This window comes from Callithrix jacchus, chromosome 10 (genome assembly GCF_049354715.1).
Source record: "Callithrix jacchus isolate 240 chromosome 10, calJac240_pri, whole genome shotgun sequence".
Taxonomy (NCBI): domain Eukaryota; kingdom Metazoa; phylum Chordata; class Mammalia; order Primates; family Cebidae; genus Callithrix; species Callithrix jacchus.
In genome coordinates this window covers 83,434,673-83,461,573 of record NC_133511.1, presented here as the reverse complement: position 1 = coordinate 83,461,573, position 26,901 = coordinate 83,434,673, and the positions used below count along the sequence as shown (strand labels likewise).

At 47.0% G+C, this 26,901-nt stretch overlaps 1 protein-coding gene across 10 annotated transcripts in view; it reads left to right on the top strand.

The window, feature by feature from the left end:
* ABCC8 (ATP binding cassette subfamily C member 8) overlaps positions 1 to 26,901 on the top strand; it is an 85,961-nt gene that overhangs the window by 7,410 nt on the left and 51,650 nt on the right. For 4 of the 10 annotated variants that reach the window (XR_013523324.1, XM_035265924.3, XM_035265922.3 and 1 more), the window contains 5 exons: positions 6,451 to 6,617; positions 8,628 to 8,870; positions 9,792 to 9,980; positions 17,933 to 18,097; positions 22,158 to 22,313. Coding sequence is in view for 8 of the 10 variants with exons in the window: in XM_035265924.3 (XP_035121815.1) it covers positions 6,451 to 6,617; positions 8,628 to 8,870; positions 9,792 to 9,980; positions 17,933 to 18,097; positions 22,158 to 22,313 (920 nt within the window). In the remaining 2 variants the exon portion in view is untranslated. Of the gene's footprint in view, positions 1 to 6,450; positions 6,618 to 8,627; positions 8,871 to 9,791; positions 9,981 to 12,661; positions 12,818 to 17,932; positions 18,098 to 22,157; positions 22,314 to 26,901 lie in introns of those variants that run through there. The other 6 variants (XR_013523325.1, XM_035265925.3, XM_035265923.3 and 3 more) reach the window with 4 other exon arrangements.

The following is a 26,901-nucleotide window of genomic DNA, read 5'->3' as shown; positions in this document are numbered from 1 at the left end:
TGCTGCGAAGAAAACCAAGCTGAGCAGAGGGTAGGGGCAGTGCTGCTATCTACACAGGTTGGTCAGGGACGGGCACTGGTAAGTGTGGGATTGTGGATATTTGGGGGAAAGGGTTCCCTGTAAGGGAAGTGGCAAGTGCAGGGACCTCTGATAATGACAGATTTGGCCGAGGTCACTGTGGGCAAAGCCAAATGAGCAAGAGGAAGAGTGGGAGGAGGTGAGGGCAGGGGTCAGTAGAGGAGTGAGGAAGAGTCCCAGGCTCCAGGCCTGAGCGCCTGGGTGAACTGTGGCATCAATAACTGATGTGGCAGAGGAGGGGGAGGTGGGCTGTGGTGGAGATCAAGTTTTCTCTTGGGGGCACATCGAGTATGAGATGTTACAGAGACACCCAACTCAAGTGTCAAGTGGACAGGTAGATAGGGAAGTTGTGCCTTCATGGGGAGGTCAGGAGAGGAGCTACACTTTCAGCAGGTGAGCCTTGTAGATGACATCTAAAGCTTGAGCCTGGGGCTAGGCACGGTGGCTCATACCTGTAATCCCAGCGCTTTGGGAGGCTGAGGAGGGTGGATCACCTGAGATCAGATGATCTCCAGCCTGGCCAAGATGGAGAAACCTTGTCTCTACTAAAAATACAAAAATTAGCTGGCATGGTGGCATGCACTGGTAGTCCCAGCTACTCAGGGAGGCTGAGGCAGGAGAATCACTTGAACCCAGGAGGCAGAGGTTGCAATGAGCCAAGATCACACCGCTGCACTCCAGCCTGGGCGACAGGGAGACTCCATCTCAAAATAAATAAATAAATAAATAAATAAAAGTTTGAGCCCGGATGAGGTCACCTGGAGAGAGAAAAGAAAGGCTCCATGACCAAAGCTTGAGGTTTGCTAACATTTAGAAAGACGTGGGAAGGAGTTCCCACTTAGAGCTTCTGACACTGCGGGACTGGGGTCCCACGCAGAAGCAACAGGATGATGGTTGATGTTCACTAAGCATGTGCCTTGGGGCAGGCTCCGTGCCATGCTCCTTCCATTCATCATCCCACAGGCTAATTTCCCCTGCCTCCTTATTGGTATTATTAATATCTCCCAGTGTGGATCCTGAAACTGAGAGGTTAAAAATAATAACAGTAAATACTTATTTTGTACTTAGTGTATGCCAGGCACCATCCCACCTATGTGATGTATATTAATTCATTTAATCCTTGCAACAACTCTATGAGGTAGGTACTATTATATTTTCTTTTTACATATCAGAAAACTGAGGCTCAGAGGTTAAATAACTGGCACTAATCTAGCTCATCAAGGGGCACAGCCAAGAGTCTAGCATCCACACATCTCCTAATGGTTACTGAGAACGCATGTCTAAAAGTCTTTGCCCTCAGACTTTGTCCTTGGGGCAAAGGTATCAAATCCACAGGTCTGCCTCTGTGTTAGGGCTCAGCCTGCTTGTCTAAGGCTGGGGCTGTACATCTGGCAGTTAGATTGTATTCAGAGTGTGTCATTAAGTCAGACTGTGATTTTGAGGAGTCACAGCATTGAATTGACATTTGGAGTCTGGAACACTCTGTGCTAAGCCAGTGACACTGCGGTGTTGTCAGGGAGTAGAGGGTGTTTCCTGCACTAATTACAGGTCTGCCTTTCTATAGAAGTTGGGATCTGAGCTCCATCAGGATTATCCAGGTGATCCCCCTACCCCTAGCCCAGGGACCCCCACATGAGTATGAATGGCAGCTGGGGGAAGCAGGTTGAGAGGGCAGATGTTAGATACAGGATTCAGAGAGCCTCCTGCCTCCATTTCAGAAGCAGCTCCTTGTCTGTAGAGAAACCTTCTTTAACCACCAGAGCCTGGCTGACCAGTGCCCCCTGGAAACACCCTGTCTGGACATCCGGGGAGTTCATTTTCTCATTCTCCAGCAAACACATAATGTTCTCTCTTTATTTTATTTTATTTTATAATTTATTATTTATTATTATTTTTTTTTGAGACAGAGTTTCGCTCTTGTTACCCAGGCTGGAGTGCAATGGTGGGATTTCTGCTCACCGCAACCTCCACCTCCTGGGTTCAGGCAATTCTCCTGCCTCAGCCTCCTGAGTAGCTGGGATTACAGACACGCGCCACCATGCCCAGCTAATTTTTTGTATTTTTAGTAGAGACGGGGTTTCACCATGTTGACCAGGATGGTCTCGATCTCTTGACCTCATAATCCACCTTCCTCAGCCTCCCAAAGTGCTGGGATTACAGGCTTGAGCCACAGCGCCCGGCCTGTTCTCTCTTTAAAGCACAAGTTACCACCTGTGGATGGAACGGTCGTTTTCCAAGGAACAAAGACTAACTCCCTCCATTCCCCTTGTTGGAGTTATCTCCCTGGAAAGGAGGCTCCACAGAGCCAGAAATTCTCGAACAGGGAAAAGTGGAGGGACGCGCCTGTGAGCTGGGACAGAGGGCAATAAGTAATGGGAGAATGGCCAGCCCTCTGAGGAGGTTGACGTCTGGCCTGGGTACAGAGTCCCACACAGAGGGGATCTGTGATGCAGCTTACATTGTCCCATGACGGAACCATGATCCTGGGACCCAGATGAGGCCAAGGAAGTGTTCTCTGAAAAAGTCATATTTGAGCTGAGAACTGAAGGAGCCAAGTGGGAGAAGGGAGAGAAGAGTGCTTCAGGCAGAGGGAACATGTGCGAAGGCCCCAAGGCAGAAGGAACAAAACACATTAGAAAATTCAGGAGAAAATGAGTGGCTCAGGCACAAAGTGGAGGGGAGCTGGACTTTGGGGTTTGTTTGTTTGTGCCCAGGCTGGAGCGCAGTGGCGCCACCTTGGGTCACTATAACCTCTGCCTCCTAGGTTCAAGCGGTTTCTGGTAGCTCAGCCTCCCAAGTAGCTGGGACTACAGGTGTGCACCAACGTGGCTGGCTAATTTTTTATATTTTTAGAAGAACTGGGGTTTCGACAAATTGACTAGGCTGGTCTTGAACTTTTGGCCTCAAGTGATCTGCCAGCCTCAGCTTCCCAAAATGTTGGAATTACAGGTGTGAGCACCACGCCCAGCTGAAAGGCCACACCACAGACGTTGGTCTTTATCCCAACAGCAATGAGAAGGGGTGTCTGTGTGTTTGTCATGTGTGTGGTATAACATGCTTAACATAAAATTTACCATCTTAATTGTTTTTAAGTATAGTGCTCTGTGGCATTAAGTATATTCACAGCTGGGTGCGGTGGCTCATGCCTCAGTTTCCCAACACATTGGGAAACTGAGACAGGTGAATTACTTGAGCTCAGAAGTTTGAGACCAGCCTGGCCAATATGACAAAATCCTGACTCTACAAAAAAAATTAAACTTAGCTGGGCATGGTAACATACACCTGTAGTCCCTGCTACTTGGGAGGTTGAGGTGGGAGGATTGCTTGAGCCTAGGAGGTGGAGGCGACAGTGAGCCAATATTGTGCCACTGCACTCCAGCCTGGACAACAGAGTGAGACCCTGTCTCAAAAAAAAAAAAAAGTATATTCACATTGCTGTGTAGCCATCACCACCGTCCATCTTCAGAATTTTTTTATCTTCCCAAGCTGAAACTCAGTACCTATTAAATGATAACTCCCCATGTCTCCCTCCTTGCAGCCCCTGACAACCACCGTTCGACCTTCTGTCTGTGAATTTGAGTACTCTAGGTACTTCATCTAAGCGGCATCATACACTGTTTGTCTTTTCATGACTTGCTTATTTCACCGAGCATTATGTCCTCGAGCTTCATCCATGTTGTAGCATGTGTTGAAATTTCCTTCCTTTCTGTTTTGTTTGTTGGTTTTGTTTTTGAGATGGAGCTTTGCTCATGTTGCCCAAGTTGGATTGCAGTGGTGCGATCTCAGCTCACTGTAACCTCCGCCTCCCAGGTTTAAGCGATTCACCTGCCTCAGCCTCCCAAGTAGCTGGGATTACAGGCACATGCCCATGCCTGGCTATTTTTGTATTTTCAGTAGAAATGGGGTTTCACCATGTTAGCCAGACTGGTCTCGAACTCCTGACCTCAGTTGATTCGCCTGCCTCGGCCTCCCAAAGTGCTGGAATTACAGGCATGAGTCACCGTGTCAGGCGGAAATTTTCTTACTTTTTAAGGCTAATATTCCACTGTATGGATATGCCACATTTTGTTTATCTATTCATCTGTCAGTGGGTTGCTTCTACCTCTTGACTCTCATGAATGGCACTGCAATGAACATGGGTACATTGAGGGGTTTTCAACGTAATCATAATAATTGCTTTATGGAGACCAAGTTGGAGGAGAACAAGTTGGGGGAAAGTGGGAGAACCAATGAGAAGGCTCTCAGGGTGGAGCAGGAATCCAGAGGAGACATGATGACTTAGGTGGTACCACAAGAATGGAGAGAAGTAGATAGATTCAAGATATTTAGGAGGTGAAATAGACAGAATTTGGTAATGGGAGGTGTGGGGTGAGGGAGAACGGAGGGAGAAGGAGTAATGGGAGCTCACCAGCAGCCCCTGTGTTATGCCTCTTTCCTTCCTTTTCCCTTCTCTCATCAGGCATTTAGCTTTTGCTGAGTGCTGCTGTGTCTGGCAACAGGTTGAGCACTGGGCCCTGCGGGACAGGACTGTGCAAGAAACCTCCGGGCTTAGTCCGTGTGACCTTGCAGAAGGCATCCAAGCTCTCTGAGCCTCTGATTCCCCACCTGGGCAGGAAGAGTAAGTCCCTGCCTAAGGCATAAGGTTGTTATGAAGAGCAAATCAGACCAAGTGTTAGGGACAAGACAAATGTGAGGCATATTTTCAAGTCTTGGCTCCAGTAGGCAGCTCTCACTAAGGGCTAAAGGGGTTCTGATGCCTGGGATAGAATCTGTCTGGGAGAGTGGAGTGGAGGCAGGGGAACAGTTTTCAGCTGTGGAGTTCCTCAAGACTTAGAGACCAGACTGAGCTGGGGTACATTATCCCAGTCTCGAGGTGTGGGACCAGAAGGCTTCTGTCCCCATCCTAATGTCTTCATGCAGGGACCCAAGGTGGACAGCATTGATCCCCCTGTGTGAGCTCAACCTGGGCACATGGTGGGGCCCAACATCTCAACCTGTTTCCTTACCCAGAGCCATGTAGGACAGAGTCACCAAGAGGGGCTCTGGCATCCATGTCCAGGCCCACATAGGGATAGAGGTCAGGGTGACAGTCTCTCTCCCTCACCTGGGTCCTCTGAAGAGGGGCTCTGTGGCATGAGGCTGACCTTATCCGCATCTGGTCTAGGAGGGAGGAGGGAAGGAGCTGCTGGTGCTAAAGTCTCCCTACCCTCAAGGGGGGACTTCACAGATTATTGCTGGTTTTGGTTGTTGGAAGCTTGACAGTGATTTACTGGCAGATTGAGGTGGGGGTATGTGTGAGAATTCAAGATAGACTCTACTGATAGCTTCTGATGTTTACCTGCCCGGGGTCTTAAACCTGGAGATAATAAAAATATAACAGCTAATGTCCAAAGAACACCCGCCTCGTGTGAGGCTCATTGTGCTAAATGCTTTCCATACATTTCTGGCAACGACCTTCTAGGTAGCACTATTTTTATTCCCACTTAATGGATGAGGAGACTAAGCTCTAGAGGGCCAAGTGACTAATCCAAGGTCACACAGCTGTTATGTCACAGGCTCTGAGCCCAGGTGTATCTGGCTGCAGGGCCACCACCACTAACCCCTGTATGACACTGCCTCGAGGAACTGTGGCTGGCTTTCTCTGTATCCCCCGTACCCCTGCTCCATCATCATGCTGTGGTGGACTCTGAGGACCGGGACCTAGGCTTTCACCCTCTCCCTGTTTCTGGCTGCCAGTGCACTTGGGCAAGGTCATGTCCTCTCTCTGGGCCCCAGTTTCCTTATCTGTAAAATGAAAGGCTGGATTGAGTGACCTTTAAGATCTCCCTCACTTAAAAATTCCTCAAGGAAGTCATTATAGCGTGGAGCTTGCACACCTGGGTTCCGGCATCAGGCCAGCCCAGCTCTGCCACTTAATGGGTGTGTGGCCTTGGATCAGTTGCGTAATATTTCTGAGCCTCATTTCCTTTGTCAGAGAAATTGGGGATGATGGCAGTACTTTCTTTGAACAGGAAGAAATAAATGAGACCATGTATTTAAATTGCTCACTTGGCACACTACCTGTAACTTAGTTAAATTCAAGAAATAAATTTCCTATTCTTCCCATGATCATTTATTGTTAAGGGACATTTTTCTGACCAGGTCAATCGATGAGATTATTGGTGTTTATCATGAATGTTAAGATGTACATGCGTCATCTTAAAGTCAGGCACTCTGATATATTCACATGTGCACATCCTCTTACTCGGAAATGTACATACCTGGACACACTCATTCTGTCTCCTTCTCTGCCACATACTTGCATACATTGTGTGAGTGAGTGCAAACACGAGGCACACACGTCTCCTGCAATCTTTCATCTCTCCTCGGCAGCCCTGTTGGTATATTGGACCCTGGCCTTCATCACCAAGACCATCAAGTTTGTCAAGTTCTTGGACCACGCCATCAGCTTCTCACAGCTGCGCTTCTGCCTCACGGGGCTGCTGGTGATCCTCTATGGGATGCTGCTCCTCGTGGAGATCAATGTCATCAGGGTGAGGGTAAGCAGGCCACCAAGGATGCACCTGGGCCAGTGAGGGGTGGGGAGCGGAGGCTCCGACCTCTGTCCTGTCCTGCATTCAGGTCCCCACCCTGCCTCTCGGCCAAGCTGAGAAGAGGTCAGCTTGTTACCCGCCCCTCCTAAAGGGAAGTGAGGGCATGAGGGAAGTTTCAGAAAAGACACAGCATCTGGCCCACATGCGCTCTACTCCAGGCTCCCAGAGGGAGAGAGGGTGACGAGTGTGTTCGCTGAGGTTGGAGGATGACTTTTCTCCCATAGAGGGAAAAACGCAACAGGCACTGGACTCTCCTACTTTCCTTTGTTTGGGGCCTGGGGACTTCCCTGTGCTTTAATGTATTCATACAGTCACGCGCATACATGAATGAGTAAGTGTTTTCTTTTTCTTTCTTTCTTTCTTTCTTTCTTTCTTTCTTTCTTTCTTTCTTTCTTTCTTTCTTTCTTTCTTTCTCTCTCTCTCTCTCTCTCTCTTTCTTTCTTTCTTTCTTTTCTTTCTTCTTTTTTTTTGAGACGGAGTTTTGCTCTTGTTACCCAGGCTGAAGTGCAATGGCGCGATCTCGGCTCGCCGCAACCTCCGCCTCCTGGGTTCAGGCAGTTCTCCTGTCTCAGCCTCCTGAGTAGCTGGGATTACAGGCACGCGCCACCATGCCCAGCTAATTTTTTGTATTTTTAGTAGAGACTGGGTTTCACCTTGTTGATCAGGATGGTCTCGATCTCTTGACCTCGTGATCCACCCGCCTCGTCCACCCAAAGTGCTGGCATTACAGGCGTGAGCCACCGCGCCCGGCCTTATTTTTCTTTATGTTTGCTCCTGCCTCCCTCTCTCTTCCGCACCCCAGACTCTAAACTTCCTGTTCCCCGGCCCTTACCTCCCCAGGTAGCCCAGATTAATGACCTCATTTGTCTTTCCATGCTTTGTTTTTATTAATATAATACCATATGCGTCTATCTAAATAAATTCTTATTCAGGTTTTTCCCCCACAACACAAGTGAATAGGTAGGTTTCCCCCTTAGTATTTGTCTTGTAAGAATGGGATCATATTATGCACTGTACTTTTCTCACCCAACAAATATCTCCTGGGACTCCCTCCAAGCCATCTGATATGGCTAATTTCATTTTCTTAATGGCTGCATAATATTCCATGGCATGGATAAGCCATAATGTATTCACCTATTTCTCTATGGATGGGCATTCATTCTGTTGCCAAGTTCTTGCATTCATGAATAATGGTGTATTGAGCATACTTATATCTTTATGTATTGCTGCTTTTATTTTTGTGGGAGAGAGTCCAAGGAGCAGTGTTGCTGGGTCAAAGGGTCTGTGTATTTTAAATTTTGATCAGTGTTACATATTGCCTTCCAGAAAGACTGTAATCTACCAGCATTGAGTGAGAAAACCCTTTCCCTACCTTCCAGCCAGCAGCGAGGGCTATAGCTCTTTTGAACTTGGACTGCCTGCATTTCTCTGACTCTTCTGCTTTTAGTTGGCTATCTGCAGGGCACAAAGCTTCTTATGTGCCCCCACTCCAGTGACCCTCACAGGAGCCCTGTGATGCAAGCACCATCCCCTTTAAAGATGAGGAAACATTTTAGATGAGGCTTGTCCAGAAACACCTTGCTAGTAAATGGAGGAGGCAGAATTCGAACCCAGGTCTGCATGACTTGGAGTTCCGTGAACTGTATATGAAACAGGGTGGCATCCTAGATCTGTGGAGAAGATAGTATATGAGAGATTCCTGCTCCTTTCTAACCCAACCTAGCCAGAGGAGTTCAAAGTTGACCTCAATGAGCAGTTATAAAGTCAGGAGGCCCTGACATTAGTGGCCAAAAAGTATTGGGGAGTCCTTTTCCTGGTAATAATTATAGGTGAAAGATGACCCCATCTGTTAGAGATCAAGCGTGGACTATCACAACCCCAGATCCTTGCTGGGGCAAGGTGGGGAGTGGTGAGAAGCTGCACTTACCCATCCCCCATGGCCCATGTGCCCCACAGAGATACATCTTCTTCAAGACACCAAGAGAGGTAAAGCCACCTGAGGACCTGCAGGACCTGGGGGTGCGCTTCCTGCAACCCTTTGTGAATCTGCTGTCCAAAGGCACCTACTGGTGGATGAATGCTTTCATCAAGACGGCCCACAAAAAGCCCATCGACTTGCGAGCCATCGGGAAGCTGCCCATCGCCATGAGAGCCCTCACCAACTACCAGCGGCTCTGCGAGGCCTTTGACGCCCAGGTGGTCAGTGGGGGCACGGCCACACCATCCATTCCCTGCCTTCTGGTTTAGGGTCACAGAGAGGGACCTCAAAGGGCATTAGATCAAAATCCTGGTGGGACAAGAGCGGAAACTCAGGCTGATGAGGGGGAGAAGTTTGCCTTAAGTCACACAGCGAACCAGGGACAAGTGCAGGCAGAGCTAAAGGTTCATAGGGCAGGCACAGTTGGAATGACCCTTACTGTTTAGGTCATCTTGTCCAACATCCTCATCCAGATGGGGAAACTGAGGCTCTGAGAAGGGAAGTGGCCCCCACTGGACTCTCATGCCATGTGCTCTTTCTTCTGAGCTTAATGACAATAAAAGTTGGAGTGCTCACTCGATTTGGAGAGCAGGGGTGTTAGAGGCCTGATCCTTACTGTAACTCTGTGAGTTGAGCCAGGCAGGAATCTCCCCATGTCACTGAGGAGAAAACTGAGGCCCTGAGAACGGCTGTGACCTGCCCGGAGCCGGCCCACAGCTGGTAGGCAGAGAGCCAGTTTCCTGACTCCCAGTGCAGTGCTCCTTCCCTGCCTCTGCCCTGATACCAGGGCAGCTGCTGAAGCAGACATGGTGGCAGGTGGCAATGAGTGAGTGTGGCACATGGCCACTTCCTCATTCCAATGCTGTGCTCATCACATAGTTCCTGACCAGCTGTTCACACAGCTGATGACCTTGAGCAATCATCTGGCCTCAGTTTCCCCATCTAGACCATGTTGGCATTGACAGGGCCCTCACAATCATGCACTTGGTAATTCCATGATCTCTTCCTGGAGTTCACCTGTTTGCAGAGGATGTGATCACTGGGTTTCCCTGGGCAACAGAGCCAGGGGCATCCTGGATGGCTAAGGCCAGCCATGAATGAGCCCTCAGCCACTTTGACCTGGCCATAATCTCTCTGGGCAGCGGAAGGACGTTCAGGGCACTCAAGGTGCCCGGGCCATCTGGCAGGCACTCAGCCACGCCTTCGGGAGGCGCCTGGTCCTCAGCAGCACTTTCCGCATCTTGGCCGACCTGCTGGGCTTCGCTGGGCCACTGTGCATCTTTGGGATCGTGGACCACCTTGGGAAGGAGAATGACGTCTTCCAACCCAAGGTAGGCAGCCCTAGGGGAAGGGGAAGGCACCCTCTAGAAAGTTTTCAGTGGTATGTGAAAGTGCAACAGGCTAATGTGTGTGAGCCTTGGCCACACTGGAGTGGCTCCTCACACATTCGCAAAGCCCATAGCAGTATCCCCACCACAGAATACTCTGCATCTGGTCAACAGAAATGCCAGGGGGTGAGCTTATGCCCCAGGGGTCCTGCTGTCTGCTCACCATCACCACCATAATACCTCTCCTGGTAGTTAGGTCATTCCGAAAGCTGCAAGAAGTGCATTTGTTTGTCCAGTGTCTAGAGCTTCTGTGACTTGGATTTGTTGGTTTTCCGTTCATGTCATCTTAGTAAACTCTTTAAGAGTTTTCAAGATCTGTCTTCTTCGGTCCTGTAAATCCTGGCACTCGAGCTTCTGCAGGGCATCTTGGGAACTGCTGTTAGAGGAAAGTGGGAAACCCTCATGAGTGGAGCTTTGTCCCTCCCCACTCCAAATTGCCTTCAAAGCTGCCCGCAGTTTTATTAATATTTTGGACTTCTCCATTACGATTTCTTTTTTAAGAAAAGTTTCCATGGCTTAAAAACACTGGAAACTTATTGGACTAGATTATATCCAATGGCCTTTGTAGCTGCAAAGACTCTACAACTGAAATTTGTTGGAGATGGAAAACCTTTCCCAGGGTTATTTTCCATGCATGGGGCGGTAGCATCCACTTCCAGGGCTGGGGAGTACTGTGTTCTATCGTCTGTTTCCCTGCAGCCATTTAGGTTTAAATGGTCACCAAATGAAAAACCTTTCACCCCTCGTAAGTTTCAGAGTTTTAGTTTCCAAGTGAGGATGTCATTATTTTTAACCACAGTCTGAAAACAATGCAGAGAATTGAGAACTAAGGTTTTTAATAATTTATGACACCCTTTGCGTAACGTTTGTTCATCTCATGAGCTCCAAAATTGCAGCTAGCAGTTAATCCTCAGGAGGTTTCTTTTCATTTTTCTGGAGATATAATTAGTCAGCTGAGCAGTTTTGTCCACAAATATGAGACACGCCACGTCTGATTTATGCGGCACAAGTTTATTGAACACTGCTGTGTGCCAGGCCTGGATTGGGCTGTGGGAATGTGAAAGCAGCGGTTATGACGAGGGATGATTAACAATATGAACAGCTACTTATTGACCACATAATACATACCTGGCTGTGTGCACGAGTTATGCATGTGTTATTTAATCCCTAAAACTACCTTTGGGGTGAGTATATCTTTGTAACAGCTTTACTGTGATACAACTCACATATTGTACTATTTATGAGATGATAGGTATTCCTATCCCCATTTTACAGATGAGAAAGTTGAGACTCAGAAAGGTTAAGTACCTTTCCCAGAGTCTCTCAGCTAGTTAGTAACAAAGGCAGGATTTGAATACATGACTCTCACTCTCACTCCACAGTCTGGGCATTTACAACCAGGAAGCTGAATTGACTTAATTTCAAGCTATCATCTCTGGCTCCAAGGATTATGAAATCCAATGGTGGAGAGAGAAATCAAAGTAAAATACTTTTATGCTATGTGTTACATATGACTCTTAGGAGGTATATTCAGGGAACTATGGGAAAAGAGAGTGATTAACTTAGCCAATGGTCATAAACAGCTTCATAGGGGAGGGGATGTTTGAATGGGGTCTTGATGGATGAGTAGGAATTTGCCAGGCTGCCATGGGAAGATTTCTTGTTCAAGCAAGAATGCAAGGACTGCTTTTGCTTATTTAAACTTTGATGGCTTTTGAAGCTATATCTGGCTTTTTGAGCCTCTGTACTTTACCTGGCCCAAAAAAGAGAGGGGAAGCAGCTGCTTCTCTTGTCTACAGAAGTGTCACCTTCAGCTGTCATCTGACCATAGGCTACCCCAGAATACCCTCCACTGGTGATCCTGCAGCAGCATGGAGCCAGTTGTTAATATTAGGGGGAAATGACACAGGCCAGAGCCCTTATCAGCGTGCCCACACCACTCTCTTCTTCCTGTGTTTCCCTTGTGGGATTCTGCTAAGGAGGGAGCTTTGAGACAGGATGTGCCAAAGAGATGGTGAGAACACTTAGAATTGTAGTTCATCTGATCGAAAGATTAGATCACTTAGAATTTTAGTTCACATTATCGTTACCATTTTTTTCTCTGTTTATACGCAAACCCTGGGGTTTATTGCCCTCTCATTGGAATGCTCTTGTCCCAGTTACTTAGCACACAAATCCCTGAGACAGATGGCTCTACCTCAGTGGCAGTGGGCCTTATCAGATTTAGTATTTGTTCCCTGCAGCCCAAACACAATCAGCAAATTTCCGACACAGAAACGAGAGTTGAAAGTAAATATAGTCTCCAGTGTCCGCAACAAAGAACTCTCCATCATGTGGTTGCCTGGGATGTGGCTTAATTCTCATTTGGACTTCTGAGCTCTGAAAATGGGGGAAAGGGATCATTTACTGAGGTCACTTGGTTCATCTCCCAGCCCCCCAGCCATTCTACTCCAGAGAGAGCGGAGTGCTATTCTGGTCTTCACGAACGACAAAGAAGGAAGCTCCCTAGCTACATGTTGCAGTGTTTAACAGTCTGCGTGAGGAAGCCCTTTTTTTCCGCCCAGCCTGAATCCATCCTGCTGCAGTCGGCACAGCTTGGCACCTATGGTTTATTCATCATCACTCTTCCCTTCTAAGATACTCAGAGTTGGCAAGAAACATATCATCTACGGGCGAACATTTCTGATGTCATCTTTAGTTACTGAGCGTGTCTGTGATCTGCCAGCTCTTTGATGCTCCTGTCACCCCGCTGCCACTCCCCAGGGAAAGCTGGGGCCCAGGTCAGGCTCTGCCCATGATCTGTTGCTCTTTCCAGCCTCCTCTTAAGCCCACTCCTCACTTGCAGTCTGTCACCTGCTGTGGATGCCACTGATCTGGCTAGAGGGCAAGGGAATTGGATTCATAAGGAGCTGCTGGTGTCTGAAACCTGCCAGCACTGTCCTGGGCTATCAGCTGAGCCAGAAGAAGAAGGCACAGCCTGGGTTTGATCAAAGGCCTAAAGCTTCAAACAGCCTCTAAACCTCAGTAGGAAAACGTGTAGGTTTGGGAGTGTGTATGTGTTTATTTCTGAGTGAGTTCCCCTAGGAACTGCTTATGGTTCTATACGTGTGTTCTGTTTGTCCTTATGTCTTTTGGTGTGTCTTTTTTTTTTTTTTTTTTTTTTTTGAGACAGAGTCTCGCCCTGTCACCCAGGCTGGAGTGCAATGGTGCAATCTTGGCTCACTACAGCCTCCACATCCTGGGTTCAAGTGATTCTCCTGCCTCAGCCTTCCGAGTACCTGAGATAACAGGCATGCACCACCACACCCAGCTGATTTTTTGTACCTTTAGTAAAGATGAGGTTTCACCATGTAAGCCAGGCTGATCTTGAACACCTGACCTTGTGATCCGTCCGACTTGGCCTCCCAAAGTGCTGGGATTACAGGCGTGAGCCACCATGCCCAGCCTGGTGTGTCTTTTTCTGTGTGTGTGTGTGTGTGTGTGTGTGTGTGTGTGTGTGTATGCCCCTGTTTGGACGGCCATATTTATGGCTATCATTATGAGTGACTTAATGAGTGTGATGCATTGATGTCTCTATGAATTCATGGTTTTGGTGTATGCTCTGGCTTCTTCATAACCAAATCCATGCAGCTGCTCTGCCTTCAATTCACCAGCTCCTTCTTGGCCACCAAGACTCTGCTCAAATGTCACCTGCTCCAGGAAGCCTTCATCTGGTTGAATTAGATGCCCCTCCTCTGTGCTCGCATAACATCCTATCAAAGCACCCCTTGTCTCTTTCCCCAACTTGATCCTCTGTCCCCCATTGTCTGAGCTCTGTGTGCCCAGCACTCAGCCCCCTGCCTGGCACCCAGGAGATGCATGGGAAATGGTTCTGCAACGAATGAATAATGCAGCAGTTACTGTATACTGAGTGCTTACACTTACTGTTGTTGCTGTTTACATGCACTGTTACATTTGTAAGGTTGACCGAAAGGACGGAGAGGCAGACCCAGGGTCAGGTTTAGCAAGTTTATTTCAACCTGCCAGGTTGGCTGCCTCACCATAGGCAGTGAAAGCAGCAGCCTGGCTTACAGACTATGGAGATCATATAGGGCTTTTGCAGGTAGCCAGGTGCTAGTCTAAGAAAAACCACATCTTGGTTCTTAGGTGCTAACATTCTGCTTAATTGGGTCACCATCCTGGGTTCGAGAGCCAGGTGGACCACATCCTGGAACCCAGGTGCCCTGATTACAAGACTTGAGGCTGCTTTTGTTGTGAGCTCGGCTCAGCAGGGGAGAACGGGCAGGGGATCTATGGGCTTGCCTTGCTATGACCCTAACAACATTGACTTCTCATAACAACTCTCTGAAGTAGAAACCCGTCATAGCTTCATATTACAGATGAGGAAACTGAGGCTAAGAGAGGTTGAGGAACTTACCTAAGGACACAGTGGCTAATATATGATGAGTCAGGACCTCTAAGTCCAGGCTCTTAACAGTCATGTCAAACAGTCTTGGGTAAGTGTGTTGGTCCATGGGTGGTCAAAGTTCTCATCTTTCCTCAGGGCCTCCTGGGGCTGGGACCTATGGACAACTCACCTTTTGGCACCTGCCAAAATAGGAAGCAAGAGCCCAAGTGATCCCCTCTCCATTAAGCACCAGAGAACACAGGAAGGGGACCTTTCCAATCATACCTCTGACTGGGCAGAGCCCATGGGGGTCCAAACTGTAGAGTTGGGAGTGCTGGGTTCTAGTTCTGCCTCTGCAGCTAACTCTCTTAATCCTCCTCAGCAGTCACATTCTGCAAGCCTCAATTGCAAAATGTATCATACTTCTGTAGAAAATACATCGGGCATGAAGATCACAGGCTTGATTACTTTTAAAAATGGGTATTGAGCACTACTGGGGGAATCCCTGGAAACAAACACAGTTCTTCCCTGAGAGCTTGTGAAAATGCAAGACTAGGGCTTATGATTTTTCAAAGCCTTTTCTTCCACCAAGTGTTATGTCATAGTTCCTTGGTCTTTTCTCTCTCACTGTGGTGCCTGCAGGGTGCTAGCCAGGGCTGTCATACCCACTCCCGTTTCCCAGGACCTTCTTCTCAGGAGACTCCACCAGGGCCTTCCTTCCTTGGTCAGCACTGCAGGCCTCTTGGCTAGTCTGGTACCCACTTCTTTTTCTTGGATGGAGTCTCACTCTGTCACCCAGGCTGGAGTGCAGTGGCACAATCTCAGCTCACTGAAACCTCTGCCCCCTGGGTTCAAACAATTCTCCTGTGCCAGCCTCCCGAGTAGCTGGGATTATAGGCGTGCACCACCATGCTCAGCTATTCTTTTTTATTTTTTTGTATTTTTAGTAGAAACAGGGTTTTACCATATTGGCCAGGTTGTTCTCAAACTACTGACTTCAGGTGATCTGCCCACCTCAGCCTCTCAAAGTGCTAGGATTACAGGCATAAGCAACCATGCCCAGCTAGGTACCCACTTTTTTGTTTTTTTGAGACAGTCTCACTCTGTCACCCAAGCTAGAGTGCAATGGCCGGATCTTGGCTCACTGCAACCTCCACCTCCCAATTCAAGAGATTCTCCTGGCTTAGCCTCCAGAGTAGGTGGAACTACAGGTATCTGCCACCATGCCCGGCTAATTTTGTATTGTTAGTAGAGGTTTCATCATGTTGGCCAGGCTGGTCTCAAACTTCTGACCTCATGATTCACCTATCTTGGCCTCCCAAAGTGCTGGGATTACAGATGTGAGCCACCGCACCTGGCTGGTACCTACTTCTTAACCAAAACTTAGCTATTTCAGGTTTTATACCTTTTAAACCAACTCTTTGAAGAGAGATCTAATAATGACCTAATGACTTATAACTGCAGTGAGATTTTTATTTTAACAGATCACAAAATTCTCAATCCACAAAAATAGTTTTCTGACCCTAGGATATGTGTGTTGGGGGAAGGGAGGGGTCAAAGTTTTGCCTTTAGAGCTGCAAAACCAGAATTTGTTGTTTTGTTAAAAATGTACAAATATGGACAAGTATATTTAACAAGTAACACCCATAGTTTAACCAACAAATGTGATCAGTTGGCTTTTCCAGCCCTCATTCTCCAGCCTGTGCGTTTTCTGATCATCGTAGCACCGTGTGTGTGTGGCATTCCATATTGCTCCAGAGCTTTCCTGAGAATCAGTGGTCTTGGATGCATAGTGGTCCCATGAGTATCATAATTACCTAACCATTCCCTGTGGCTGGACGTTTGTGTGGGTTTTTGCATTCTCCTCCTGCTCTGGCCCCAAAATAGATGTCTGTGTTCATACAACTGTTACCTTATGTGAAATTATTTTCTTTTTCTTTTTCTTTTTTTTTTTGAGACGGAGTCTCACTCTATTGCCAGGCTGGAGTGCAGTGGCACAATCTCGGCTCACTGCAACCTCTGCCTTCTGGGTTCAAGCAATTCTCCTGCCTCAGCCTCCCAAGTAGCTGGGACTATAGCCGTGCGCCACCATGCCCAGCTAAGTTTTGTATTTTTAGTAGAGATGGGGTTTCACCATGTTGGCCAGGATGGTCTCGATATCCTGACCTCGTGATCTGCCCGACTCAACCTCCCAAAGTGCTGGGATTACAGGTGTGAGCCACCGCCCTCGGCCGAAATTATTTTCTTTGGGATACATTCTCATGATGTGTTTTGTTGCTTTAAAATCATGAACTTCAGTCTTCAGAGCTGCGTGCCTGCAGAGGACAGTGGGAGAGAAGAATCCCAGGGCATGTTCAACAGGACTGGGTCTTCCTAAACCCATGTGCCTGTATTTCTGACAGAGTACCAACCAGGGGGCATGTTCCCATCCCCAGCAAGTCACAAGCCTGTAACTGACACTAGGACACTTAAAGTTAAAGGCCTGGACGAGGCCTAGACAGTGGGTCTAGGGTAGTGTGTTTGACATCACCCAGGTTCATGTTCACATGTTGCTCCCTTACCAGTATGCAACCTTGGGCCAGCCACTAACCCTACTGAAACTCCTTTTTTTATGTACGAAATGGGGCTAATAATGGTACCCTCCTCATTAGGGTATTGTGAGGATGGAGTTTTGTGCCTGATAAATATTGTCTCCTGCCCCTTCCTCCCCTGTAAGGTCAGGTCTCTCCCTGCAGCCTAATGTTAAGACCCATTTAGCTTCTTACAGCCCACTCCTGCCCTTCCACCTTCGACCTCCTCCCTTCGTCCTCTTCCCTCTGCCTCTCCCTCTAGTACACTGGCAAATGAGACACAGAGCCTGGGAGGGCCTTCCTCTCAGAGTTTTGCACGCATCCCTCAGTGGTCTCGCTGTAGCTGCTTCCTGGGAGCCCATGAGGCTGATGGGCTTGGGTCTGAAATCTTTTCAGTCTCTTCTAAGTGGTGAGCTCCCATCTCTCTCCCAAGAGCTCCATGATGCCATGTTTTCCACTGGTCTTTTCTGCTTATAAGTCGCTATAGCACAGGCTGTTGGTGAGTTTGGGACAAGGGAGCTGCTGATTCCATTTCTGTAACAGAGAATACGCACCATGAGACTTGGTCTACCAGTTCAGGTTTTAGCTGCCTGTGATTTGTTCTGTTTATTCTTGCCCCATTCAGAATGCTGTCCCCTGGGCCTGTGGCCACAATGCTGACAGTCATATTTATGAACCTGAGGTTAGAACTGGGCCCCATTCTGTTTCACTAAGTGGAAAGATGAACAGGGTGTAAGCAACCTTCCCTGAAGTTAGAAGAATGCTTAGTTGGATTTATCAGTCTGGTTTTTCACTCATAAACGATTGCACAAGTCTTTGCAAGCATGGGGGGGTCTTATAATAACCATGGCTATGGTCCATTATGGCACAGTGATGGGTACTGATGGTGGTCATTTTGCTGGCAATCACAGCCACCTCTGAATTTCTCTTTCCAACAGACACAATTTCTTGGGGTTTACTTTGTCTCATCCCAAGAGTTCCTTGCCAATGCCTACGTCTTAGCCGTGCTTCTGTTCCTTGCCCTCCTACTGCAAAGGACGTTTCTGCAAGCATCCTACTATGTGGCCATTGAAACTGGAATTAACTTGAGAGGAGCAATACAGGTACTTGGATGATAATTTCTTCAGTTCGCCCTAAGAACCATTATTAGGAATAATGTCCACAGGTGTTATTCATCCTCATGGACACTCAAGAATAATTGTGCTGTGAATTTATTTTTTGTTGCCAGTTAATAGTGTTTTAAAACAGTAACCATTGACAAAGCAGTGTGGGATAGTGGGAAATGTCTTGAGCTGGACTTGGGAGATGGAGTAGCTCTGGCTCTGGTTCTGCCTTGGACTAGGTCTGAAAAGCCAACTGCTCAGCCCTTGGCATGAAAGTGGCAGACATCACCAATTGATTACAGCACTCTTTCTACCAAGGGTAAACGCAACCTTGGAATCCTCTCTACATGGCTGTTCCAGAGTTCTGCTACCAGATAGTCTTCCTTAGGCATGAAAAAAGGAACATGCTTGACATACCAGGTCGAGAAAGCCTCTAAGACAGGGTTCCCTCTAAGATGGGGTATTGGTCCACGGCCTTTTAGGAACCGGGCCACACAGCAGAAGGTAAGGAGTGGGAGCAAGCATTACTGCCTGAGCTCTGAGCTCTGCCTCCTGTCAGATCAGCGGCTACATTAGATTCTCATAGGGGCACGAACCCTGTTGTGAACTGTGCCTATAAGGGTCTGGGTTGTGTGTTCTTTATGGAAATTAAATACCTGATGATCTGAAGTGGAAATTTCATCCTGAAACTTTCCCCCTCCCCTGGTCCATGAAAAAAATGTCTTCCATGAAACCAGTCGCTGATGCCAAAAAGGTTGGGGACCACTGCTCTGAGTTCTATTTGAGTTCTTAAATCTTGCTCACTAATGAGCACGACCTATTTCGTCACTTGGGACACTTAAGTCTAGGTTCTTGGTCCTGGCTTTCTTCTTAGAGTTTGTGGGAAAAATGATCAAAGCCAGGGAGTATTCAGGGCCCCTTTGAAGAAGGTGAGGATGAGAGTTGTCCAAGTCCCAGAGTTTTCGCTAGGATTTTGGTTCAGCTATCAGACTAGAGACAGCCTGTTTGAGAGTAGTTTAAATGGGATAGAAGTTTGTTTCTTCTTCACATGGAGTCAGGGCTGACACAGGAGCTACACAATGATCAGAGACCTGGCTTCTTCTGTAATGTTGCTCTGCCAGCCTTCTTTTGTGACTTTTGTCTCAATAGCCATGGTGGCGATTGAAACTGCCACTATATTTGCATTTAAACCAGCCAGAAGAAGGGACAAGAGGAGGGAACGTGTCTTCCTTTTAAAATCATAACGCTCAACTTGCATATATCTTCTCCCAACCCATTAGTGAGAAATTGGCCAAGTTGCCATATCTAGAGAGGCTAGATAGCTTGGTCTTTATTCTTGACAGCTATATATGCACTGCTAGGAATTCTTGGTGCAAAAAGGAGAATGGGCATTGGAAGTAACTAGATGCAGCTATGCCTAGTGATTTCTATGAAGTCATAGTAAAATCCTGAAGCTCCCTCATTCTTCAAAAATGTTCCTCAGAATCACTAACATTGGTCATGTGGGAGCCAGGATCAGAAACTCTGCAGAAAAGGGACCAAGAGGACAAGGATATATCTTGGACTAGGGACAGTGTCAGAATTCAAACTCTGGTTATCTTGAAATTGCCTATGTGAACGGTGCCCTGTGAAGTTGTGTAGTGCACAACCTGTACAGCTGTATATGGCAACACTGCCCACCCCCAGTGGTTTCTCACTGGGACAGCAGAGCATTTCCTCAGGAATGTCATCATGTGACAATAGCAGAAAGAGCACAGGAAAATCTAAGACCTTCTGAGACTCACGGGGACCCAGAGCTGGGAGAAACTAAACTGTCGTTCAGTTCAGAAAATCTCTCTAGAAATCCCAGCCTCTGCTCAGACCCCTGCAGTAACAGACAGACTTGCACCACCACAAACAACAACCACTTCTGTGTTTGGACAGTTTTGTAATTAAATGTACTTACTGTGTGTGTGTCATAAATTACATACCAGCCCAATATTTTCCAATTACTCTAAAAGAGCCAAAAATGGTTTTTTAATGTGTTAGCATATAATTATTTTTATCACACTGTTTGAATCTTTTGTGTTAATAAGAGAGATTCATTACTGTGCCACAAAAAAGGAATCACTGACATTAATTATAGAAACAAATTAGGAGGGCTGGGTGCTGTGGCTCACACTTGCAATCCCAGCACTTTGGGAGGCTGGGGTGGGCGGATTACCTGAGGTCAGGAGTTCAAGACCAGCCTGGCCAACATAGTGAGACCCCATCTCTAATAATAGCCAGGCATGTTGGTGCATGCCTGTAATCCCAGCTACTCAGGAGGCTGAGGAAGGAGAATGGCTTGAACCAGGGAGGCAGGGGGTGCAGTGAGCCGAGATCATACCATGGCACTCCAGCTTGGGTAACAGAGTGAGACTTCTCAAAAAAAAAAAAAAGAAGAAAGAAAGAAAGAAAAGAAAGAAGCAAATTAAGGGGGGGAATAAAAAACCTTTCTTCCTTTCAGAGATTTCCAGAAAATTTATCTTTATAGATAAGAGTCTGTGTCTTCAGGGGTTTGAGAATAACCACACTTTGTGCATAAAAAGTTATTAAGCAAAATTCCTGAATTATACATATATATGTGTGTATATATATATATATATATGTGTGTATATATATATATATGTAAACACACACACACACATATAAGCTCTCAGTTGTGCATTTCTGTGTATGCTGGTCTTCACTCAATAAGGCTTTATTTCACAGATTACTTGGTGTCCCTACTTCACTGAAACTAGGTGATTATCTTTTAGAGCCTCATTTCGTATAACCTAGGAAGTATATTGATTTGTTTAAAAATTTCATTGCCATTATTTTAAACCTTACCCACGGTAAATATAACTCACAGAAAGACATAGAATAGGTTCCCACTTTAAGAAAACCTGACCCAGAAAAATCGTGGGTTTACACAAAAGAGGAATTAAGGGGTGGGAACCCACCTTACAACGGAATGAATAATAGAATTTCATCCAAGAGCAGGCATCCCGAGGACATTTAAAACCCAGATGCATTTTTCCTCGTTCAAGAACACATACCCCAAAATTGCAGTTTTTCTGGGAGGCACGATCACTCTGCATGTGAAGCTTTTAGGTTTAGAGCTCGGGGGCCCATTACCATGTCTACTCTCCGTCTGCCCTGTGAGGGTCCTTGAGGTGGTTGCACTCCGGGGTTGGTGCTGGGACTGACTGACCCTCGAATCGTGTAACACATCAGACCTTCCAAAGCCAAACCCTTGTTTTGTTTCAAGGCTCAATTATGACAGGATTTGGTCTCAGAGCAGATCCCCTCCCCAGGCTGGAGATGGTCACTTAAAACAGATGGCCGCCCTGTTTCATCATTTTTCTGGCTATGATGTGTGTTTTCCACTGGCCTCTGGTAAATCAAGAATACAGCTGGACATGGAGATCTGCTTTTAAAAATAAAGAACTGGTTGGGCGTGGTGGCTCACGCCTGCAATCTTAGCACTTTGGGAGGCTGAGGTAGGTGGATCACCTGAGGTCAGGAATTCAAGACCAGCCTGGCCAACATGGGGAAACCCCATCTCTACTAAAAATGCAAAATTAGCTGGGCATGGAGGTGCATGCCTGTAACTTCAGCTACTCCAGAGGCTGAGGTATAAGAATTGCCTGAACCCAGGAGGTAGAGGCTGCAGTGAACTGAGATCAAACCACTGAACTCCAGCCTGGATGACAGAGTGAGACTCTGTCTCTAAATAAATAAATAAAAATAAATAACCAATTAAGTCCTGTCCATGGGAAAAAACCTTGCTTGCTGGGGAAGTAGCTTTCTGTGCTCCTCCTTTGAATGGTGCTTCTCTGACTTATTCGATCTGTAACAAAGCCCTTTACCTCCCTGAGCCTCTGTTACCTCATTTGTAGGTTGGAATGGTGATACAGTACCACCTTATAGAGCTGCTCTAGGGCATCACGGGGACTGTCTGAGAAGCCTCTGGCACACTGTAACAGGTGGCATCTAGGGTGGTGATGATGATCAGAATGATGATGAATGTGAAACACTCTGCTCTCATTTCTAGACCAAGATTTACAATAAAATTATGCACCTGTCCACCTCCAACCTGTCCATGGGAGAAATGACTGCTGGGCAGATCTGTAACCTGGTTGCCATCGACACCAATCAGCTCATGTGGTTTTTCTTCTTGTGCCCAAACCTCTGGGCTATGCCAGTACAGGTACCGGATGTGCTGAGGGGAAGGGAGGGGCAGCAGGACACACAACCAGAATCTGCTGGTCCATGGCCAGTGACTAGGAGCGCACTGTCTTCCACTCCGTGCTTGCCTGTGCCTTCCACACACTTGGCTGTACCACAAGCTGTACCTCTGGCACCCTCCTGTCTCATACTCTGCAAGCACTGGCCATCTCTCTTAATGACCAGAGAAGGCAGTATCATTAACACTTTAAAAATGGAGTCAACTTTATGAACTATAGAAAAATCAAGCCGGGTGCAGTGGCTCACACCTGTAATCTCAGCACTTTGCAAGGCTGAAGCAGGAGGATCACATGAGCACAGGAGTTCAAGACTGGACTGGGCAACACAGTAGCACAGTGAGAACCCATCTAGAAAGAAAAGTAAGAGAGAGAGAGAGAAAGAAGGAAAGAAAGAAAGGGAAAATCATATGTGGAACACTCACAGATCTTAAAAGCTGTGTTGCAGCAAAATAATTACATTGATAAGTGTTAGTGATGTATTTTTTAGTAAAGTGAGTTAGTATGTTGTATGCTTACTATGAAACTGGAGTATATGTTATGTACACATTTGTACAGATTCACGCACACAGAAGAATTGAAAAACCACCTGCTGGGATTATAAGTGGTTTTTATTTTCTTTATGTGCTTCTAAATTCTCTATTCAGCATGTATTAGTTTTGGAGACTAAAAACATGATATTTTTAGCCTAGGCAACAGAGTGAGACCCTGTCTGTACAAAAAATTAGCTGGGGGTGGTGGCTAACACCTGTAGTCCCAGCTACTCAGAGGCTGAGGTGGGAGGAGTACCTGAAGCCCAGGAGGCAGAGGTTGCAGTCAGCTATAATCATACCACTGCCCTCCAGCCTGGGTGACAGAGTGACAGCTTGTCTCAAAAACAAACGAACAAACAAACAAAATCATGGTGTTTTTAGCCAGATGTGGTGGTGTGTCCCTTTAGTCACAGCCACTTGGGAGTCTGAGGTGGGAGGATTGCTTGACCCCAGGAGTTCAAGGCTGCAGTGAGTGATGATCACACCCCTGCACTTCAACCTGGACAACAGAGAGAGACCACTGCCTCTTAAAAAATAAAAAATATAAACTTTAAAACGTGGTAGTTTTTAAAGCAAGACAACCTTTGGAGCTGGCTCAAGAAGAGGTATATTCTCCCCCAACAATAGGAGAATCATCAGTATGGTTTATCTGACCTCAGCCTTCATGTGCCCATCTCCCATCCAGAGCTCTTCCATCAGAGTCTGAGCCTGTCCTATGCCCGGGAATAAATCTTCAGTCTGGTGTTCAGGCCAGAAACTGAAATCCCAGACCCATTGCCAGAAGGTTCCTTAGGGAGAACTTGATGTAGCAGAAGGTATCTGCCTTGGGTGAGACAGGCTGATTCAAATACTTAACCTCTCTGAAACTTGGTTTCTTCATCTATGAAATGGGGAGGATGCCTGCCCTCTGGAGTTGCTATGGCAATTCAGTTAGAGAATATAACACAGCTGGCAGAGTCTTCACTTCATAAATATCAGATCCCTCTAACTTACACACATATGGGGTGAATGAGATGTTACCAATCCAGAATCCATTGCTTCTTGGGATAAAGACTCCGTAAACCTTCATCTCCAGTGATTTGTATTGGTCCTCCTTACTTGTAAAGCTTAGAGATAAAAATATTAAAAGAAAATAAAGGGAGAGGCTCCCACAGGGACACAGCTAGACAAGATGGGTTGGAGGGAATCTGATGTTCTTTTTTATGGGAACTGTCATGTATGCCACCCCCCATTACCACCTACCCATGCCCAGACTGCCCCGCCCCATTCTGCCAAGACAGATCAATGACTACAAAAGCTACAGAAGGGCCTGGAGAGCTCATCTAGTTCAGTCACCAATCAGTCCTTCATGCACAAGACTCTCTAAGCTGGGTGTGGTGGCTCATGCCTGTAGTCTCAGCCACTCAGAAGGCTGAGGTAGGAAGATAGCTTGACCCCAAGAGTTAGAGTCCAGCCTGGGCAACATAGCGAGACCTCATCACTAACACAATTTTTTTGAAAACATGAAAAATGAAGATTTCTGACCATGCTTCTCTCATTAGTTAACACTTTGGGCTGTGAGGGCCTGGAGCAGAGAGAGACAGCCTGGGAGGACCCTAACATGTACACAGCACTCAAAAGCTTACAAGTCACTTTCTGTTGTGTCCCCTTGAACAACATGTTTTGTAAGATTTTGTCAGTCGGGCATAGTGGCTCGCGCTTGTAATCCCAGCACTTTGGGAGGCCAAAGCGGGCAGATTACCTGAGGTCAGGAGTTCGAGACCAGCCTGGCCAATATGGTGAAACCTCGTCTCTATTAAAAATACAAAAATTAGCTGAGTGTGGTGGTGTGGTCCTGTAATACCAACTACTCAGGAAGCTGGGACAGGAGAATTACTTGAACTCAGGAGGCAGAGGTTGCAGTGAGCTGAGATCACATCACTGCATTCCAGCCTGGGCGACAGAGTGAGACTCAGTCTCAAAAAAAAAAAAATTGATTTTGTCTAGTAAACCTGCTGCATAGTTACCATTGCTAGTACTGACAGTGGGTGTTGCATGTGCATCATTGCTAATAGTGCTAACTAGTAATCACTAACAGCCTTTGCCCCATGCCTGGCCCTGGCCCAGCCCCTCTCACTGTGTTTTAACCCTTGCATTTGTGGTAAGGATATTTTTTTTTTACATTGTCTCGCTCTGTCACCAGGCTGGAGTGCAGTGGTGCAATCTTGGTTCACTGTAACCTCTGCCTCCCGGGTTCAAGCAATTCTGCTGTCTCAGCCTCCAGAGTCACTGGGACTATAGGCATGCTCCACCATGCTCAGCTAATTGGGATATTTATCTCTACTGATTTCTTACTTTTGCTCATTTATCATCAAGTGTCCTTTGGTTTTCTGTTTTTGTATACCTTTACCGCTTATAAATTTGACCAGCACTCAAGAACCAGTGTTACTCCTGGGAGTTGATACAATCCCAGCCCCATGGCAAAGAAACTCACATGGTTAGATTCTGTGTGCAGCCTGGTTAGCCACAGGACACACAAGGCTTTTTATAATATTGACATTAGTGCAGAAGCCCCGTTCCCGTGTAAGCCCCGAGGGCTCTTCTTGTTTCATAATCTTTTCTTGGTCAGATGTACACAGCTTTATTGAGATATAACTTACTCATTTAAAGCGTACAATTCAGTGGGTTTTAGGATACTATATTCACAGAGTTGTGCAGCCATCATCACCAACGTGGAAGTTTTCATTTCCCCAAAAACAAACCCATGCCGTCACTCCTCACCTTCGCCCCCAGCCCTTGGCCACTGTTAATCTATGAATACTTTTGAAAGGTTAGTGAAACTTTCTTAGAAAAATAAATGCTTGCTTAAACATTTTGGCTGCAATTTCAGGGGCTTCTTGATAAATGTCCCGACATTTATCAAGAACACCAGACTAAGAAATTTAGCTATAATGGAGGCCTCTGTGTTTCCCAATGTCATGAGTATCAGAGGTCCAGAGAGGGCAAGGGCCTTATCCTGGGCCACACAGTGAACCAGTGGCAACACCCTACTCATATATCTCCTTTGTGTGGTTCCCCTGGGACAGAGTTCCCATGAGGTTTTTCATTTGTTTTCTGAGAGGAGGGTAAGCCACCTTGTATTGAGCTGCAACGACATGACAGCCACAGTTCCAGGTGCTTATCATAGATGTTCATGTAATCGTCACAGTAGCCCTGCAGAGTGGACGGAATCCTGCAGAGCGGGCATTATAATCACCATTTTAAAGATGAAGAAACTGAGACTCAGAGAGGTTCAGTAACTTGCCCAAGATTGCACAGCAAAGGGCTGGAACCTTCTAACTCAGGGCCACAGACTCCAAAGACTATGCCCTGCTCTTTACACTAGATTGTTTTCCTAACCTATGAATAGGAAACAAAATAGTCCTTTTATTTCTCACACTTGCTTTGCACACTCAGAATCCCTGATTTCCAGTGTTCTTCCCCATGAGGGCCATTCAGACCTGTGCAGAAGAGAGGAATGGACCAAGGAGTCTGGGGAATACCAGGGAGGAGGGAATGGGGAAGCATGAGGAGGAGCCAGGGAACAGCGCAGCTGCAGCCCCAGCCCCGACCCCAGCCACTGCCAGTCCCTTGGAGGTGGTGTGGGTGCAGGCACCGACTCACAAGGTGCCCTGTTAGTAGCTTTGGGGTGCCATGGGAGCCTTCTTGGTGTCTGGACCAACCCAAGCTGGCTGAAGAACACCCTGATGTCCTCCATTTGAGCAGAGTTAATGAAGGACTAGATGCCAGAGGTAAGTCCAGGAGGGGGATGGTGCAGGGCAGGCTGGGGAAGAGGGTTCTTCATCTCCTAATGTGGCCCATCTGTGCCAGCACCTAACACCTGTCAAACACTGGGAGGCAGGTGGTGAAGGGGCGACTTCCCAGCCTCTAAGATGCCTGCTAAGCCAGGAGGTACCCTGTGATTAAGTTACAGGGCCTCCCACTTACTCCTCTAACCTTGAGGCGGTGCTGGGAGCTGAATGCTAGTCTGCTGTAGGGCTCT